Raw genomic sequence first — 20,429 nt, 5'->3', positions numbered from 1 at the left:
TTATGCATCAACGCCTGACGTCACTTGAAGTTTACGCTTACGTTTAAGTGATGTTGATTTTCGGAGACAGTGAACCTTTGACAACAGCACGCGGATTGCCAGAAGGCGCATTATATAGTCAAATTAACAAACTCAACTGACCCCCTAAAGGTTTAATTATCGCTAGTGATACTTTATATCTACATTTACATGAGCCAGACAATGAACTGTGAGAGTCGATAAAACAATTTTTGGGCCTATCATTGTTGTGAATTTTTCGTTCTTGATGTTCACATATTTGGATGTTGTACCGCCTATATAAGCTTATATCTGTTAAAACTGGGAGTTATCATTGAAGGTTAAAACTTACCTGAGATCTGATGACTATAATTACTAGTTTGTAGGGGTTACAATATGTGGCAAACACTTGATTGATAAGTAGGCCCTCCACCTGACTTCGTCAGTGACTATAGTGACAGTGACGGCCAATATGGGATGATGCACGTGGACGCATGTGAACAATAGGTGTGGTGTCCCCGAATTATTAACTATCGTTTGGCTCTCTTTGAGACCTTATTCAGTCACTAGTCCTATTCCACAGGCCCGTCTCTGCACCCTGGAGGGTGCGTTGGGTGATTCCACAGCCCCTGCATAATCCCGAGTTACCTACTCTTTCTGTTAAAGAAACTTGTTAGGCTACTTTAAATATATATCATTGATTACACCCCCCCCCCCCACAGTCCGGCATTTGCTTCCCATACTCTTAGTACGGTAGCCTGCCGGTATTTGGGGGGAGGGCCAAACCAAATCCCTATAAGATATACCAGCCCCTGTTGACGAGACTCAACTAGATTCAATTAGATCATTATTAGTTCCGGGGTTCTATTCATGAATTGACCTTATAGTGATTATAAAATCTCATACTATGAACAATGAGTCCAAAATGTTTCCTATAGGCTAATCGATCCGGCAGGGGTGGACCAGGAGAGGCCAAAAATGCAATAGGTGTAGGCCTACTCCCGCACTGGAATGAACCAAGTCCCCAGTGCCGCCCCAGTCGGCCTCGTGACTTGGACGTGTTTATCAACTTTTAGGCATCTGCTGATGATCGACTGGATTGCTCATTTTGTCGTACGTTCACCAGGCCTTAACCCATGCAGAAATAATCCCTTTCGGCTTAGGCCTTGGCCTACGGCGGTGAGCACCGATCGCCGAATGTTGCGATATCGTTTTGATCTTTTTGTTTTAAGGACCCCAGTCGTAGTTTTGAAAAGAATCGGAACGTGTTATTGAAAAAGAATACAAACACCCACTAGGTGCATTTTAGTGAGATCCTGAGAAACTAAGTAGTCCTCCGGCCCAGTCCTGCTTTATAAGCTAATACCGGTATTCCATTGCCATGGTTTTGTATCTGAATGGTATCGCCTTGACTAAAATTCTTGGTTATTTGAAGTTTCATAGCCTACTTGGGTTTTTGCTTGACTGAAGTACGGTAATCCGGTTAAGCTTTCAGGAGTCTTGGGCTGGGTTTGATAGATGTGGCAGAAAAATAGTCCCTGGGAACATTTTAGAACTTATCAGTTATAACCATGGTTTCTCATTGTTGCTATGGTAGTTGTCACCCAAATTGAGGAGTTACCCCTACTAACTTTGATACTCAGTCTAAACCGGCCATAATAAGACTCATTCAATAAATCGGCAACACGACGGGACGATAGAAAATGCACGACATGAAAATGACTGTAACGGAATATTCCTACAATGAAAACATGGGAATAATCCACTATTAGAAAATACTAGAAATGGCACAACCTGATAAAACAAGAACTGGAGAATGTAGGAACGTACACACTGGATTATAAAATAATAATCCAATAGTGGAATATACAAGAAATACCCCTTACTGGAAAATACAGGAAATTGAAAATGTGGGAATTTCCTGAATATTCCAGTTCCTGCAAAGTGTGATGCATGTTTTTCCGGCATTTTCCAGTTCTTGTACTTTCCAGTTCTTGTTCATTATTGATGTGCACATTCTTGTATTTTCATGTCATGCTTTTTCTAGTTCTTGTATTTTCATGTTGTTCATTTTCAGCATCCTACTGTCTATCGCTGAATGTGCACAACATGAAAATACAAGAATCCATTAATGATCTTTATATAGAAATTTCGGGATTTCATCCAGTTTTCAATAAATAATTAATGACAAATGGCCTATAAACATTTGCAAAAGCAAAGATCATCCACGAAATTATTGTCTTTCTAATGTTGATTATTCATCAGTTCATCATTATAATGTCTATTTAGATTATTAGTACCAAATGTAAGCAAAGCTGAAAGTTTGATATAGATATTCCATTGGCATTGTATATACAATTTTACAGGTTTAGTGTAGTGTTATTAGGTGAAGAGTTATTAGCATCTAAAAAGCATGACATGAAAATACAAGAATGTGCACATCAATAATGAACAAGAACTGGAAAGTACAAGAACTGGAAAATGCCGGAAAAACATGCATCACACTTTGCAGGAACTGGAATATTCAGGAAATTCCTACATTTTCAATTTCCTGTATTTTCCAGTAAGGGGTATTTCTTGTATATTCCACTATTGGATTATTATTTTATAATCCAGTGTGTACGTTCCTACATTCTCCAGTTCTTGTTTTATCAGGTTGTGCCATTTCTAGTATTTTCTAATAGTGGATTATTCCCATGTTTTCATTGTAGGAATATTCCGTTACAGTCATTTTCATGTCGTGCATTTTCAGCGTCCCCAACACGACATCATTATGATTTCTCTTTTTCACAAAATTTTCTAATCATCAGATGGAATTTCAGGGATTCGTCCCTTCGATCCTAGATCCCTTTGGTAAAATACTCACTATTTTCGTTGATCATACCCAATAGATAGTTTAAACCTCGCGCGTAAAATGGAGCAGAGCGCGGTGGATCGCTTTGTGTTACCAATACGGCTGAGCCACGTCACAACCTCAGTTGGTAGCGTGGCCGAGTGGTCTAAGGCGCTGGTTTTAGGCACCAGTCCAGAAATGGGCGTGGGTTCGAATCCCACCGCTGCCATACTTTTTCTTGATTACTTCTAAACCTCAATCCATTTAAGTAGCATTTTATGCAGTATCACGGTCGAATTTGCGTCCGTGTAAAGCCCTTGATTTCGAATTAATACGATTGTTTTCATCAGTCACTGTCTGCCTTGCCGGTGTTATAGAATGGATTGCCTTCCCTTGTTCATGCCCCTTACAATAAATCTCAGTCATTAAAGGTTAGAGTTAGGGGCAGTAGCCCCATTATGACTCTCTACTTAATCCGCCAATCTATTGTTGGGGCATCTGACATAAGGGGCATCTGAAAGCACGACCCCTGAAACACCCGGCCCTCTGGATCCGCGCCTAGAACCAGTAAATGACTGGGAATAGGTACATAAAGGGCTTTTATCTACAAATCTGAAATGATGGTGGCAATAGAGATTGAATCTATTTATAATAACCCGTTATTTAATATTCTAGAAAAGCGATCATGAGTTTCTGCGAAGGAACATCTGGAACTAGCAATAAATAAACCGTGCTTGCTCAACTCACAACAATGAACCCTTAATAACATACATAAAACAATGGATCAATAAGATTAAAATACTCATCACTTTTATTATTAATCATCGGCTTTATCATTTACTCGCAATAAATTAGATGATACACGCACCTCTCAGTTCAGTCAGCTGCAAGCGGCCTGGCCGCTCTGCTCGATATTATCAATTTTGAAATTTATACTGCTGCAAGCCGCGTGCTCTTTAATATAGGCTAATAGTTAGGCGCTTTATAAATGTATACATCATTATCATCAATATTGTTGATATCATTATCATTATCATTATCATTGATTAGGCTATTTTCGTCAAAAACCACGGAGGTAATCCTTGAATGAAGTATAATACGGATAAACATTCACGATGACACGTTTATCATTTATTGCACATTTTTTTAGTCGTCAGTTTATCACCCATTTTGAGGTTTGTAATCCCCCCCCCCCCCCCAAAAAAAAAAACAGGACTCACGATTTGAAAATAGACTGACCGACAGTCTACTGCATACATTCTTCATATGAATATGCATAATAATTTGATACATTTCATGTACAACACTGCGGACATCAGACTCGTCTCTGGCATCTTTTCGTCATATTCTTCTTTATTTGCAACAGATTGTTCGGTTTTTAAAACAGAGATTTATTTAAATCCTAGCAGTCGCCTCGACACGTGACACGACGACCTCGACACGCTTCAGAATAATCAATAAATTGGAAGAGAACTGGCCGTCTGTTCTCTGCGAGAAGCAGACGATTTGACAGACGAAGATCGGCTCTCAATTCTCATAAAACCATTCATTTCCATAACAATTCACGGTCTGTTGTCAGACGCAGAAAAATACATCACTTCCCCATTTCTCCTTCATTAAAATTTCCTTCAAATTGCAAAAATATTCTCTGACAACAAAAGCATCCGTTCTGCAACTGAGAGAGGCACTTGAGAGCCCAAATGTTAACCAATTCACACAAACATGACTTAGCAATTTTATAGTTGGATGAGATGGTGTCAGTTTGCTTTCGGATTTATACAGCAAATCTTGCGGCCAATTAACTGAATGCTATATGTCACAGAATGAAAGGAAAGAATGTTTTATGTGAGAAACTCTTTATCTGACAAATTCTTTCTTTAATCTACCGTCACTCTTACTGTGGTTTGAAGCTTAGCGACGAGAAGCGAAAAATGCAGTCCTACTACGTAGGCTTTAAAACACGTATTTCTACCACCAGATACAGGATTAAATCTCAATTTTTGGCCTGGTATCAGTGATGTGGGAAAATTCAAAACTTAACCGTTTTGATATTTCAGATATTTTTGGTAGAATTGTACCCGGGAAATACTTAAATTTTTGTCGTACATGGCGTGTCGACTACACCAATGACCTCAAGTAGAATTTTAAGAAACGTCCAAATCCACATTGGCGTGGACACATATTGCCTCTAGCTGCAATTCCTGATACACTAAACAAATACACAAGATAATCATAGAAGTTTTGTACGCGGAGCGACTGAACCGATGATATTGGAAAAAAGGAACAAAATGAGAGAATTTATATTAAAGTTTGGATTTATTTACTACGGTCCAGCTATAATAAAGACTTTGATTAAATCATCGCTCTTTAGAAATCGCAGCCCGAGTTGAATTGCAAATAAGGTTGGATTTCCTTTACAAGTCTGCAAATCCACTGATATCAATTTAGGACCAGTAAATGAACAGTTTCCTATTAGTTTTATCGGCTCGTCTAATTAAATGGCCCTAGTTCCGACTTATTCACTGGGTTTCATTCATAAAATGTTATATTAGACATCAGACAGTCACACCGAGCTTCCTCGAGGTACCAATAAAAAATCCGATAATTAACTGACGATTTATCTCCATCGTAACTAGTATAATCATATTTATTTCAACTATAATAAAATCAAAAGTAAAGCACTTTTATTCAATCGAATAAAATAACATTCTAACCATACTAATAATATCAGTACATATGCATGTATCAAAAAGACAAAACATGTTTATACACAGTAACATTTTCGGTTTCGACCAGTTTTAATACACAATTAATATATATGATTTAACACATCAGTTCAGGTCATGATCAAAATGCTCAAACAACGATTTACACAGACTAAAATACACTGGGGCCCGGTTTCCAGTAAGAATAGCTCGTAAATGGATTTAATTTTTTTCCTGTTAAAAAAACCTCCAGTTAGCCAACAACGAGCCTTTTCAAACCTCCAGTCTATTCGTCTGGGACCGGCACCAGATATGTATAATGTATCAAACAAAATACTCTTTACAGCCTTAAATTCTAGAATTGTTAGTAACCCTACTTGCAAATAGCGATTTAACACAATGGCACATGAGACATATACAATGGCAGTTTATTAAGTACCCGACCTAGCGACTGTCCACGCAGATCAGAAACTAGCAACGCCAGGGGGTTTGGGAGTGCGAATGAAAACCCTTTTCTTCCTAGTTTCTTACATATTCATTGGTTTCTTGTTTTCACAATATTCGTTCTGGGCGATGACCGACTATAGATCCCATAGCACCTACCGGCATAAACATGTAGCACAGTACAGTATTACCTCGCCTAACTCAGACTAACCATGGACTGTAAAACGAATCGTTTTAGAGTCCATGGACTAACAGGGACCAGCAAAAGTCGGGACCACACTCGAAAGTTCTAGTTGGGCATGTCCGACCTAGATGTCTCAGTAGTGACATCCAGAAATTTTCAAAGGGCAAATTTCGGGTAAAAAAGGTACTTTCCATTTACACAAAATTGAGTTTTAGAAAACTGACCGCTGACCTAAGAAATCTGCAGCTGCGTTAAATCAACAATCAATTACAGATGATTTTATCCAATTCTAATTACCGTAACAATAAAAACTAAGTTATACAGAATTTTGACATAATATTACTAGAACTTGTGAATGAGTTGGAAATTAGACCTTCAACAAAACACAGCAGTCATAGTCGTTATCTAGAGCATCAGCGGGTGGTCAAACCTTTGAACTTCTCATAATTTCAAAAGGGCACTCTTCTGAAAAGGGAGGGTTTCGGACCCCTGAACCACCCCTGGGTCGGCCATTGTGTCCCAGACTCGTAGCGTGGGGGTGGAGGCAGGTATGAAATCCAAAAAGGTCCACATTTTTAAAACATACTCTTAGATATCAAATGAAATCGTGGGCTTGTCCTATGTACTTCCAGAAAAATAGGTCTACAGTTAACTAGGTCTGGCATTGAAGTCCAAAGTTAGCCTTGAATCTTAAGGAAAATGAACTGCCAATAAAAACAGTGAAGCTACTTGCCTGTCTCCACTGAAGCTATATATATCACTCTTTGGATGGAGAACACTTACACTCCCAATTAAACAAATTCCTGACAATAGTGTGACCTGTACTATCTTCGCGATCTTCTAGTGTCCTCCATGGTGTTCATGATGGTCAGCCTCGTCTTCAATAGGTGTACGAACTATTTCACCGAAATGAAGTCGAATTTGTTCAAAAAATAAAAACGTAAGAATTGTATGTGGACCTAGTCTGACGAATGCTGGTAGAAAGCCCTGGAAATAACCAACAGTAGATTTTCAAAAAAATTGAATGCAAAATTTCATTAATCAATACAAAGTCCAACGAGGATCATAGATCCAAAGCCCTGGCACAGGCTTCTCCAGCGAAAATTCTTTGGGTGGTTCATTGAAGACAAGAGCCCTGGGGCGAAAACAGCCAGCCTGATATAGCAATCGCTTTTTATGACGAAATATGTGGGTTATATGTGTGTAACTTTAATCTAAACGGCACAATCGTGTTTTTTATGTAAATCAGTCAGGCAGTTTTGCAGGTACAGACACTTCAGATCACTGTGTTTATATCTTCCTCTCAATGATCTTCATAATTCATTTTTTTCGCTTAAATAAAACTCAACTGAATTGCAACCAAACGTATTGCTAAATTGCAGTCATCCATGCCTACGGCGCTTGCTTGAAATTTAAGATGAAGCTATTTCTACTCAACCCTTATGCAATTGACAAAGATAAAACTTCTACGGTGAACTTGGAGTCTTTCAACGAATTTAACTTTATCATCTTAGAATTTCAGAGAAATTAAACTTGAAATACTCTTTTTTGTGTGTGGTAAAATATACCCGCAAGTAAAACATCAAAGCAACCGCAGGACTACTGATGTGCAGCTAAACCAATCAACAGAGAAAACTTGGCACATAATTCAATAAAGGACCATAGGTCCAGTAGGATCAACTGAGTACATTTTAGTTTTGGGCACAAAAATCGATTTGTTCTTGGATTTGCAATAACATATCAACAGCTGATAAAGATGAAATCATGGTGCACTTCGTAGCAAGCCTGTTCAACTTCGATGATATACATGGGAATTGGTTTTCCCTATGAGTCACAAGTACGTGGTAGAGAAAGTTCTTGATAGTGCCACTGGGAAAGCCCTTCTAGAGGGATTTCCAAGTTATGCCCTATGTGAAGGGCTTTCCCTGTGATGTCATGCAACTAGGTCAAGCATCGATTGGAAGAATGAAGAAAAATTCATTGAAATGAAATTTAGCAAATTCTCTCCCAGCACATCCAAATGGCTTAGAGCTGACGAAACTTGCCATTTCAATTCCACCACCTATTTCCCTCCTAATGACAAAATATCAGCTGTTTATATTCAGTGGTTACAATTTGTTCCACCAAGAGCTAACAGGAAGTTACTCCCAGAACCATTCTATTAGGATCAACACAGTAAAAATGTGAAACAAAATAGTTCTGAAGCAAGTGACGTGTTCAGTAGTGTTTTTCAGCTAACAACTGGCCTAAGATTCAGATAAGGCCAAAATGTGGAGGCAAAGCCAAACAAATTGAACAGCAGGCCAAATCAAAGGTCCTCGCTTACAGCCCCGACTACTTGGCTCTCAATTACAGCACAAAACCATTTCTTCAATAATGAACAACAGCTAGATACTAGACTTATTCAAAACCCATCACCATCAGGCGCGGATCTAGGGAGGGGGCCCCCTCCCTCCTTTAAGTGAAGATCGTTTTTTTCGACCGACCTCCTGCGAAAATTAATCCCTCTGTTTTAGTTTATCAGCAGCAGAAAAGGGGAAGTATTTGTCATGAATTCTTGCCTCAGAATGCAGGATATTGCCCCAAAACAGATTAAACAAAATTTTCGGGGGAGGACCCCCAGACCCCCGTAGGAGCATAGGAACGTCTTGCGCCTACGCCGATCGGTGTCAATACAGTATAATCATAGCTACATTTATTAGGTGCCCCCCCCCTTAATTGGGCTCTAGATCCGCCCCTGACCATGCCAATCTAAAAGGAATATATACCTAATAATCTAACAATGGAAATTCAGAGTATTTTCATTTATTAACAGGTCTCATTATACATGATTGAGGAATCAATGTTTCCACGTGGAAGACGTGATTAAATGAGAGAACAATCGTAAGTAAAAAGAGCGTTCTCACAAGATTATCTTATTGCGCTTGTGTTGCCATCTGAGAATACCATTCAGTACTACATGCATTCATCACTATATAATTAACGAACAACTTCAATTCATCTACGGCAAACATTAATGGCTCACACTACCCACTTTAATTTTACCGTTACAAACCTAGTAGCAACTGGAGGTAGCTTTGGCATAGTGAAACTGCCAGTGCGTACTTCACTTTGGCGGGATGCGAACAACCCCTTGCTAGCAATCCTGTTGGAGAAGTACTCATTGTGCCAATCAAATACATGTTGATGGAGGTTGCTGCGATGCAGTTATCACTGATAGAAATTTGCAGGCCTGCACAGAAACTCCACTAGGATCAGTTGTACTCACCAGTATTTCATGCATATTATTATGATTATGCCACAATTCCGCAATTGTCAGTAAGAAAATAGATGAAAACCGAAAACTGTCTAATTATGACTTGAATGAAATAAATAAATTTGAAAATGAACTTATTTTCAACTCGAGAGTAAATTCTATCTCACAATTTTGGAAATGCGGCCTGTCCTTGGTGTTCAATTTAAAAAAATATAAATATACATTTGTACATAAAATTAACAATCAAATGAATAATTAATACAACATAAGACTAGATTAACAAAAACAATAATCATGAGATCTAAAGAAGCATCCAGGGGAAATATATGTAAAACAAAATTTCAATTAGAGTTTGAAATATCCGACAAGGCAACCATGCTTGGCAGCGTACTTGGGATTGACAAGTTTTATGCTGCTTAGACTTATGTGATAGTTTAAATACATGATGTTGAAACTCTACACAATTATAGAACATGTCTTGGGCTACAAATTTGCTATTGATTGTGGTAACAAAATATACATAAGTGACAACATGGAGAATGGAAATACCATGTAATTTCATTATCAAAGAAACAACCATAGAATATGTCTTGGTCTGCAACTTTGCAACTAATGGCAATTAAATCATATGCGTACATAGCAATATAAGTTGAAAAATAGATCTTACTATATCAGTAGTAAACTCTCCTGTTGGGAAAACAATACATTCGACTTCATATGTTTCTGTCCTACGACAGTGCTGACAATTGTCAAATATCAACAGAGATGTTTGACACGTACTGCCACCTTTCAAAGGGAATGGATTTACCACAGCAAGGGATACATGCAATTTAATGCTTGTCAATTAATAATTAAAGGCCACAAGACAGGCATTTTGGTTCAGATCAACCCAATTTTTTGTGAACTTCAAGACAATCGATTAAAACGTCTTCATTTTCGATAAAAAATTATAAAAGTCTTCAACAGAAAGGCAGATTTTGTCCAAGCAGATGGCCACCAATCGGCTATCTTGAATCCAAATGACTCGAAATCTTGGTATGGATGTAGCTTTTGGTACATCTTCATATGGAGTATCAAACCAAAGGCTCAAAGCGTGTCGAAGATTTCATACTTAACTCTGATTTCCGTCTACTGACAGAAGCCAAATGGGGTTCTGGCTACCCGAAGTCAGGGTTTGATCTAAGCACGCGTAAGATTGCCCAGGACAAGCATATTCCCATTAGGGGAGGCAGGTTATCATTATTACTTCTCCCCATGGCTAGTGCATGTTAATGCCTCAAAGGTTTATTCCACCACAGAACGGATCATTGAGCCACAAGCCTGACTGCCTGTGTAGGGCAAGTAGATATTGTTAGGGGCAAGTGAAATCCTTGGAAGCTTTTAATCCTTAGATCGGGCCCTGTAAAGTGGGCTAAAAGACCTCTGGGGCTTCACTCGAAATGGGCTAAAAACAAGATTTCTATTCAACAACTTAGTTTCGAATTAAATCTAGAATTTGCATTTATGGCAACCTCAATCATTTTTTTATAAATACATCCCCCAGGACACTTCTATAGAAATTAGAGACCTAAAACCTGTCAAGAGTTAGTGGACAATGTCGCACAATCACGCAATCAGTTCCATAGTCATTACATAGATGTCACCATAATCTACTAGCACCATTATAGACTGGCTTCTAGGTAGACTGATTACACATGCTGTATGGTCCCCAGTCTCAAGCGCAATTGTTCAAAGAATAAGAAAGTTAGTATAGTGTGAGGAGCCAGTCGAACAAAGGCAGGAACAAAACCCTGCAGTTAGAAAAAACATGCAACACTAAAACAATGCAGTCAGAAAATAATACATAGTGAGTTAATTTAACAAAATACAATGAAAAGTCAAGTAATCCTTTGTTCATGATGATGATGATGGTTCCCCTGATTCATAGATAAACTGGTGCAATTGTTATACCAGAGGCATCCAGTAGCGATTTCAGTTCAAAAGTTATTTTATATCTTTAGACCTTGTCAACCCTTGTAAGATCATCAATACAGAATAAGGGTTTTAAGTCTAATATTGACTTTGCAACTGGTAGCTGGAATTTCATTTAAAAAAAAGAGCCAAATTGATTATGCACTTTAGAAATTATTGACTGAATTGAAAGCATTGGCTAACGATGCCAAAACTGGTCAAAAGGGCAGGGCTTTGTACATAAGCAGTCTCGGGTTTGAATCCCTGTAAAGGTGCATGCAGATTATTAGATTGGGTTCATGCACATGTCTGTTTGATAAGTCAGATAAACATTTGGCTCTACATGTATATGTGTATAGTTAAATCTCTTCTATTGAACTTGCAAATGAGAAACACAGAAATATCTGCCAGAGTCTAGTTCTATGCTTAAGGTATTCCAGGCTTGATGAGGTAGCTGCCTATGACTTGGCCTAATAGCAACAGAAGATTATTAGAAAAATTCAAATTACATAACACAACTACATAGTAATGAGGTAGCGGCAGCACACACCAGCTAGAGCAAAGATGCACTCAGTTATTCGTTGTAAAAATGTTCTCATTTTTGGATTTCTGGGCTCCCTAATTCATTAAATTGCTCGCTTGCCACAGTAGCAATGCCGGTACCTCCTAAGCGATTAGTGTTTACAAAACCAGACATTCATTTACCTTATAAAAACCGATTGGTCCAACTTTAGCAATGTCTACACCACAAGCTAATATATTCTATATCAAATGAAAATAGAGTCATGATTTGATGAATTTTACAAAAGGTTAGACTGACTTAAGTAATTTACATCAATTTAATGATTGATACCTTATATTGTCCAGGTTTAGCGTTCATCATTCTAGTTTTCATTACATCTAATGGTTGAGTCATTGCAGTCGCAATTGCACCCTAAAATACATACAGAAAGCAACAACATGGCATAATTTACACGTCTCCGCATTATATAAAGAGAGTATCCATCTTGAATTTCTTCGACCTAGAGGTTGGGACTGTGGGAGGCTCAGTCCCAAACTCATCCATAAGTTTCAAGGAAATTGGTTTAGATTAATAGGTTTATCATCAGGCTAACAAACCTAATATCATAGGGGAAGACACACACATACTGATTTAAGACACGATGTCCCTTAAGATAGGATACTATGATTCAAATGTTCACTGCCTGCTAGGATATATCTTGAAGGTTCTGCCACCCTGTCCTGCTACATCTGGTAGCTAATCAGTCTTATCGACGGTTAGTTTCATATACTTTGCATTCGGGCATTGAATCGGAATGATGCAATTCTTCACGGTTTAGCTGAGGAGATAAACTCATCCTCCCACGGCAGCGATTCGAACCTGATGGCATCGCTACACTCAGCCACAGCGCGGACCCCTGTGGCTGCCACAGTAGACCGGGTGCACAGGTACATGCGCTGGTTTGCCGCATGAAAACTTGCGGCACCAATCAAATTTCTTGTTGTATAATCGCTGAGATAAATTTCATGGAAGAACTATGAATGGGAAAACCCGGGCTAAAATAAAACAGGATTTCTGATTGGCTGATAATGACATCATCTCAGTATCAACTTGAACTGGCATTATCAAAATATACCCAAACATCAACACAAACAAATGAAATAATTATGAAATTTAAACGAACGAATCCCAGCAATCAACAATTTTGTCTAGAAGGAAAATCCGCGGGAGTCTTTGCCCCTTAATACATGGCTGGAAACATGAATACAGGAGCTCTGTCACAAGTGGGTGAAATTACATGGGATGAACAAATTATAGGTGAAATATATATAAACTTACAGCAGTCAAACTTGACGTAAAATGAGTGATCATATTGTCTTTAAAATATGGAGTAGTCAATAATATTTGCTTAACTTGATCATAAATCGACAACTGAAATGTAAAAAATACATCAATGAGACAGACAGTCTATCGTTCAATATCCTAAAGTGCTCAATCAACAATAAGAAACATCTAAATCTCAATATCCTTCTCAGCATCATGAGGAATGAATGATTATCGTAACTTTACAATGTCTTTATATACAGAATCATGAGTATGATGCGAGAACTAGGTGTCAGACAAATTAGTATGTAGATATGTATTTGATTATGAAATATGTGACTTATATCAGGGTGACACTAGACACTAACCTGTCCTACAGTCATAAATACAGCCCTACATGTAGCCATAGTACAACCAGTCATTAGACTGCGGGCTCCTTCTTCACTCCAAACCCTATATAATCCATCAATGGCATGCTTATAACTGAAATGTAGAAATATCAGGAAGTCAGTGTCCAGTAAGCTAGTGGCTGTTGTAGTATGCTGACCGCTTCGACGATCGGCTGTGGGTAGCACTTGTATGTCAATTTGTCGGAGCTCACTTTATTGGTTTATGTGCGATATTGAAAAGGGGGATTTATTTAATAGTTAAAATAAATCAGGGCTGCATTTAGTGTGAGTAGATGTACTTTTGTAGAGTGCCCATTTAATTCTGTAATATTGATAAGTACGTATGTAATATTTGTTGTGCAGTCGTTCTTATTACTGTCTGGTGGTGCCATGTTGTGTGAGTAAATTGCTGAAAAATTTCAACATGGTATCTAATTTTTACAAAAATCCACTGCTGTTAAATAAAGTAACGGATTATCATTCGCAGAAGGATGAGGTTCAGATAGCTAGTTACAGATTTAGATGCCAAGAAGCACGCTTTCGTAGTCACACTGACATTACAGGGACAAGCGAGAGATGCTGCCAATGATATCGTTAAACGCTTACAAGGGAATGACAACTTTGCTTGAGTTTTTAAGACTGATGACAGGGATACTGTGTATTCAAATTTCATGGCTTTTGAGTTATTTAAACGTACTGAAGGGATGTCAATTATATAATAGAATTTGAAAGGCTCAACAACAGACATGTTAAACACAACATGCAGTTACCCGAAGCTGGGCCGGCATTTAAACATTCTATTGTGGCGATTTTAACTCAGATTACTTTAATGTGTTACACCAGACTCAACCTGGACAATTGAATACATCATCCACTGTGAACATTTTTTCTGAACTTAGAGATACCTTCTTACCAAAACTCTAATTTGTCTCCTTTGTTGCAGTTGAACCACGATTTCAACTCATTTTAGGACTGGAAGGGGTTTGGCATTGATAACCCAAAAGTTCTGAATGTCTGGTGCCATGCTCTGAATTTTTGCAGAAAATCAATATTCAAGATTTGAATATAGTGCAGGTCTGGATTTATCCTCAGGTTGTTTGAAAACTGCTGCTTTTTTAAATAAGCTTTAGTGGATAGTGTTATACTCAGCTAGTGTTCAACTCACTTTCTTCTTAATTCTTTAGCCACTTTCATATCATTTTGCATCCTTCAAAACAAAATCATGGAGTAGATAAGAAACACAAATAAACTGACTTGTTCATTGGTTGCATAAAATTTGAATCAATGGGCAGTACCTGACATTTACCATGTCTCCCGGAGTACCAACTACTCCACCACATGCTCCGGCTACTGCTGCTAACATCACTTTCTGATAAAATGGTAAATTCTCCCCGGGTTCAGTAACATTTTTCTTCACTGTTTCATAAATAGCGAACCGAGTCAGTGAATACGTCAACTAAAAATAAAACTAAGGGTCCTGGGATATCATGCCCACTTGGTGTAATGCTTGACAATCTAACTATTAAATGCCCCCTGGTGAAAACTAGGGGTCCAGGACACCATGCCCACTTGGGAAGTGGTTTCAAATGCTCAACAATCTCACAATTTCAATATTCAACGCCCCCTGGTGACCATATACAAAAACCAATGACCTTGAAACTCACCACAATCATAGAACATGTCATATGCTACGATTTTGTAATTGATTGTGATAACAAAATATGCCTCGTTACCAATTTAATATGGAAATACTAAGTTATTCTACAATTCAAAGCCCCCTGGTGACCATATTCAAAACCCAATGACCTTGAAACTCACCACAATCATAGAACATGTCATGAACTACAACTTTGCAATTGATCATGTTAACAAAATATGCGTAGGCACCAATATAATAAGGAAATACTAAGTTATTCTACTATTCAATGCCCCCTGGTGACCATATAGAATAACTAATGGCCTTAAAACTTGCCACAATCATAGATGATGTCATGAGCTACAACTTTGCAATTGATTGTGGTTGCAAAATATGCATTGATACGAATATAATAAAGAAATACTAAGATATTGTATTATTCAACGCCCCCTGGTGGCCATATACAAAAACCAATGACCTTGAAACTCACCACAATCAAAGAACACGTTATGAGCTACAAGTTTCTAATGGATTGTGGTAACAAAATACGCTTAGGTATCAATATAATGTGGAAAAATTTTTTCTCACCTACGAATGAGTACTGATGACACCAAGATCAAGATGACCGCCAATTGCGTCATAATTGGCTGATCAAAAATACCTGTCTCAGGTATAAAACATCCCTTTTCAAAGAATACCCATCACAAATTGCAATGAGAAATGGCAAACCAGTAGGGAGCTACAGGACTCAGAATTCGGGCCAAAATTGACATTGACAAATACATCCGAAAGATCAAGGTAATTGATCAAACGTCTTCAAAATTTCCCTCAAAAAGTTCAAAAAGTGTAGAAGGGTTGATTTTGGCGAACAACAATGGCTGCCAGTCGGCCATCTTGATTCTGACAGGGCCAGTTTTTGGGCTGAAGATGTGTCTAGGGTAGATACATGTGTAACCCAAATATCAAGATATTACATTGAAGCGTCTTCAAAACTTCCCAAAATAACTGGATTCCGTCTATGGACGGACGACGGACGAAAAGTGAACGCAATAGCCCGCTGGGACTAAAGTCCCAAGTGGGCTAAAAATGAAATTAAATGGCGCCAAAAGCGACTTTCACTGCATTGAAATTTCTACCACTTTTGGTGGAATATCGTCAAAATTCTCACATTTCAGAAGTTACTTCAGTGTTTTCAATAAGAGCCAGGTCCCAGACCCGTCGGTCGTTTGTAAAGGACCCACCTGTTACTTCAAACAAGCTTTCGTTTCAGGGGCTGTGACATATTATGGGACCCTCCTGTTTTTCAAAGGGACCTGGCTTGTTAACTTCTTATTGAAAACACTGTACTTTACATTCATTGTCGGAAATCAGTGAGTTGACAACAATAGGGACTTCACTAATATTATGCGACAGTCCAAAAAAAGGCCTTTATGGCAATACAGGGCCATAGGTCTACCTGGCTTTGAATTTTAGGGTGGCAGAAAAACCCAAAAGGGCAGATCTAAAGGATATAACAACAATATTTGCAAAAAGGGCACTTTTACAAAATTTCTGGGGGAGGAAATGCCCCCTTATCCCCATCCTTCCTAGAGAGTTCCCAACTTATATATAGTATGTAAGCAAACTTGAAAGAAGCTATGGGCGTAAAAATTTAGACCAAAATGGCCTAAAATACATGTGTTAACCAAATAGCAAAGAGCCAAAAGTGTATTGTGATGTTCGCAAAAAACTTCTACCCTAATAGTGGACTATAAAGACATTGGTAAAACTTTTAGAACGCTGTGAGCCAGAGGATACAAACTATCGTTTACCTGTCTTAGTACAGATGCAGATAAGCCATTGTAAAGCCCTAAAATTCCTTCATTTCTGACAACTTTGACACCCATTTGTAATAAACCCATATCCGCTTTCTGTTGGGTTTGTAAATGAACCTGTAAAAATAAAAGTGAAATTCACTGAAATGAAGAATTCTATGAGTATCTGAACACACGCAAAAAAGACTACAAGGGTCAGCAATTTAAATCGTTTTACTCATTGTTTTGTTGCACAATTATTTATTTCGTAAGATTCATTGGCCTTATCCTAAGTTCTGCATTTCAAATGACCTTGAATCTCAACACAATCATAGAAAATATCATGAGCTACAGCTTTGAAATTCATTGCAGCAACAAAATATACATATCAATATTCAACTCGCCTTGGTGGTGAAAACAAAAATTTGGTGATCCCATTTCCATATGAAGTGTATCCTATGACAGTGCTAACAGTCAAATAATCAAGACTTTAAAAACTGTTGATATTCTCATAATAAAACATCTTTATCTACAATTGAGATCTAATGACACTAAGATGGCCAACAATTGCCTGAAAGTTGACTGGTCGAAAAACCCTTCTTGTAAGAGATCCATTCAAAAAGTATACTCATCACGTATTTCATTGAAACAAGCCATATTGGTGACAATGGTTCTCGGGCTCAGACTTAAATCTGAAATTACCATGCATTAGTTCTCAGTATCTAGGGCCGATAGCTTAATTTTGTCAAGACAACTTTTTGAATTTTGACCCTATTCCTCAGTTATGAGGTCATTTTCAAGGTGATGTATGTCACTGAAGAACAGAGTTTTGGGGCCTAATTCTGCCGCTGGTGGTGCACTGGGCCCATCCCTTGTAATGCTCAACTAGACCCATACTAACATTGTACCAAAGTTTCATCAAGACCGAGCCACCATCAACGTAGTCCAGTACCTAGCCATCGTTCCACAAACATGTAGGGAACCGGTAACAACGACAGGTATTCAGACTACTATCAATGAAGCTAAATAGCTTTATAAGATGGACACACTGACCTACATACAGACACCGTCACAGACATGAGAGGTCTCCGAATTCAGACTAAAAATGATTTTTACAGGAAAAAAGCTCACGGGATGGACATCTTAAGTGTCTAATCGACCCAATTTTCTCAGGCTTATTTCTGGGCCCTGGGGGATACCAGCATATAGGCCTAAAAGAGGAAGATAATTGATAGAAGATAATTGATCCAAAATTTCCCGTGAAATCTTCTAAAATGCGTTACAAGTGCTGATATATATATATATATATATATATATATATATATATATATATATATCCACTTTTTTACAACACTAACAGATAAATCAATAAAACAAGACATTGAATAAAATGAATTTGTATTGGAGGATTACTGGACAGGTCACCTTGAGCAGATCTAAAGGATGTGTACAGCAGGCCGCCATAGCGCTTGCTACTCCTCCGAAATACCATTTTCCAACTCGTTTCTCTGTATAATTTCTATTCGAAGACATTCTCTCAAATAGACCTGCCCGAAATGTATAAATCGAAAAAATTGATTAGCCCGTATATCACGACCTCCACCGTATCAGTTCTTGAGTCATTGCATCTAACCTTCGCCAATCAAACTATGAGGCATTGCATCTAATCCATTTTCGGACGCATGGAAAGGACACGCGGCACCGTACACGACCTACCGGACGCCGGCATCAGCACTGCACCCGAGTGCAATCGTTTTCATGTCGGGAGCACCCGATTACGCCTAAAATAAGATGTAAATATTACCGAAGGAAGACCAGAGCAGGATAGCATGTGGCTATCATCGGCTCATCAATAAAGAAAATCATATCTCAAAATAAATCTCAAAAAGAAATTTTTTTAGGCCATTCATATCTTTCTTCAAAATGCACACAGTAGCAATGATTGAAATTTAACGACAATTTCGATGTTCTGAAAAATATATAAAAAGCAGTACATGATTGATTAGTTGAATTTAAAAAACAGTTTTTTTCGAAATATAAAACATAGCCTAATGGTTTTTTCGTTGATGGTTGTTTGCTGATTGGGAAACATTAGTGAACTGCATGATTCGTTGGTAATCAAGCGTTAGTAATTTGATGGGAAAACTTGCGCGTGGCCCCAGGTGTTTAGGCAACCTCCAATGAGGCTCTAGTGTTCAATCACCCACCGACAACCATTAGGGAGCACTGCATTCCGCAAATTTCTCCAAAAGTTAATTATCCGTTCCGATTTAAAAAAATGTGTAATCATTGAAATAAACTAAAGAATAACTGGTGTAGTGGAATGACAAAATGAAGAATAAAATTCTCCCTGAATCACTTCATGCGGTGCTTGATTTTGTATTGATGGATAGCCACCATTACTTACACGTGGCATTGAGTGCGAGTAGATCAGTATCAATCAATTTAATTAGGCTACATTTTCAAACGTGTGATGAACGTACATGAATCACGTACTAAATGCACTACCCCTCGTTTTTGAGAGGATTTACCTTTATTAGGGTTTCTGCTGCTTTCGCAGAAACCCTCTTGTAATTCTGTTGATTATTATTATTATAAATTTTCCACTTTCACGCCAAACATTTTTCATAAAATGTTACTCCTCTCAGATTCGACTACCAACAGCTTATAAACGTAATTTTCAATTCTGTCAGAAATATAACTCAGCGCCTGACCATTTCGAATTTGCGTATAGTAATCTATTATGAATTAATCACAATTAATTTTTTTCATAATTTCGATTTATTAAGTCGAATTTCGACATAATAAGTCGAATTTCGAGATAATAAGTCGAATTTCGTGTTAATTAAGTCGAATTTCGACTTAATAAGTCGAAATTCGACATGAAAATAAAACTCGAAATTCGACTTAATTAACACGAAATTCGACTTATTATCTCGAAATTCGACTTAATAAGTCGAATTTCGACATAATAAGTCGAATTTCGTGTTAATTAAGTCGAATTTCGACTTAATAAGGCGAAATTCGACATGAAAATAAAACTCGAAATTCGACTTAATTAACTCGAAATTCGACTTAATTAACTCGAAATTCGACTTAATCTCGTATGTCACCTAGGGGCTTCCGTTGCATATAAAAACATTGCATTGAGTTGGCCATTTTGATGATTTAGGTCCGACCTTTTAGGTCCGTGCTTAATACCCCGGTCAGCTCTTTCCGGACCATAGTTAAATAACTAAATAGATATAGACGCCATGGTAGTCATTTCAATTCAAAGCCGACCCATCAAATCATCATAAATTCTATGAAAAATGGTTCGCTTCAAAACCAAAACTATTGCCAGGGAACATACTGAAACAACGTCTAAGTACTAAGATCTAGCGATAAATGGTCTGGAAAGTGAAGGTTTTGGGAGAA

At 37.9% G+C, this 20,429-nt stretch overlaps 1 protein-coding gene and 1 non-coding gene across 4 annotated transcripts; one reads left to right on the top strand and one right to left on the bottom strand.

Moving 5' to 3' along the window:
* The first annotated feature begins 2,977 nt into the window (after nucleotides 1-2,977).
* Nucleotides 2,978-3,059, top strand: Trnal-uag (transfer RNA leucine (anticodon UAG)). Its single transcript has one exon. It is a non-coding gene; the product is annotated as a tRNA-Leu (tRNA).
* A 2,546-nt stretch (nucleotides 3,060-5,605) lies between these two features.
* On the bottom strand, nucleotides 5,606-18,621 carry LOC141903721 (mitochondrial dicarboxylate carrier-like). 3 transcript variants are annotated; one of them, XM_074791974.1, is made up of 9 exons: nucleotides 18,438-18,621; nucleotides 17,031-17,150; nucleotides 14,879-15,039; nucleotides 14,749-14,790; nucleotides 13,563-13,677; nucleotides 13,210-13,302; nucleotides 12,223-12,303; nucleotides 12,075-12,131; nucleotides 5,606-7,150 (listed from the first exon to the last, which is right to left on the bottom strand). In XM_074791974.1, the coding sequence occupies exons 1-9, from the start codon at nucleotides 18,543-18,545 to the stop codon at nucleotides 7,004-7,006; spliced, it is 924 nt and encodes a 307-aa protein (XP_074648075.1). In that variant the 5' UTR covers nucleotides 18,546-18,621; the 3' UTR covers nucleotides 5,606-7,003. The 3 variants fall into 3 exon arrangements, with proteins under 3 accessions (XP_074648075.1, XP_074648077.1, XP_074648076.1); XM_074791976.1 differs by lacking the exon at nucleotides 5,606-7,150 and adding an exon at nucleotides 8,959-11,839; XM_074791975.1 differs by lacking the exon at nucleotides 5,606-7,150 and adding an exon at nucleotides 8,959-11,209.
* Nucleotides 18,622-20,429: the final 1,808 nt, after the last annotated feature.

This window comes from Tubulanus polymorphus, chromosome 4 (genome assembly GCF_964204645.1).
Source record: "Tubulanus polymorphus chromosome 4, tnTubPoly1.2, whole genome shotgun sequence".
NCBI lineage: Eukaryota > Metazoa > Nemertea > Palaeonemertea > Tubulaniformes > Tubulanidae > Tubulanus > Tubulanus polymorphus.
Note: the sequence above shows the minus strand (reverse complement) of the source record. Positions and strands in the feature narration are given on the sequence as shown.

What these genes read in the sequence shown, in the direction of transcription:
- LOC141903721 (XM_074791974.1), bottom strand. Translation starts at nt 18,545, where the DNA reads ATGTCTTCGAATAGAAATTATACAGAGAAACGAGTTGGAAAATGGTAT. An exon ending in CTGCATCTGTACTAAGACAG is followed by an intron (nt 15,040 to 17,030) that starts GTAAACGATAGT and finishes TTTTATTTTTAG; the next exon opens with TTGACGTATTCACTGACTCG. An exon ending in GCTAAAGAATTAAGAAGAAA is followed by an intron (nt 13,678 to 14,748) that starts GTGAGTTGAACA and finishes TCTACATTTCAG; the next exon opens with TTATAAGCATGCCATTGATG.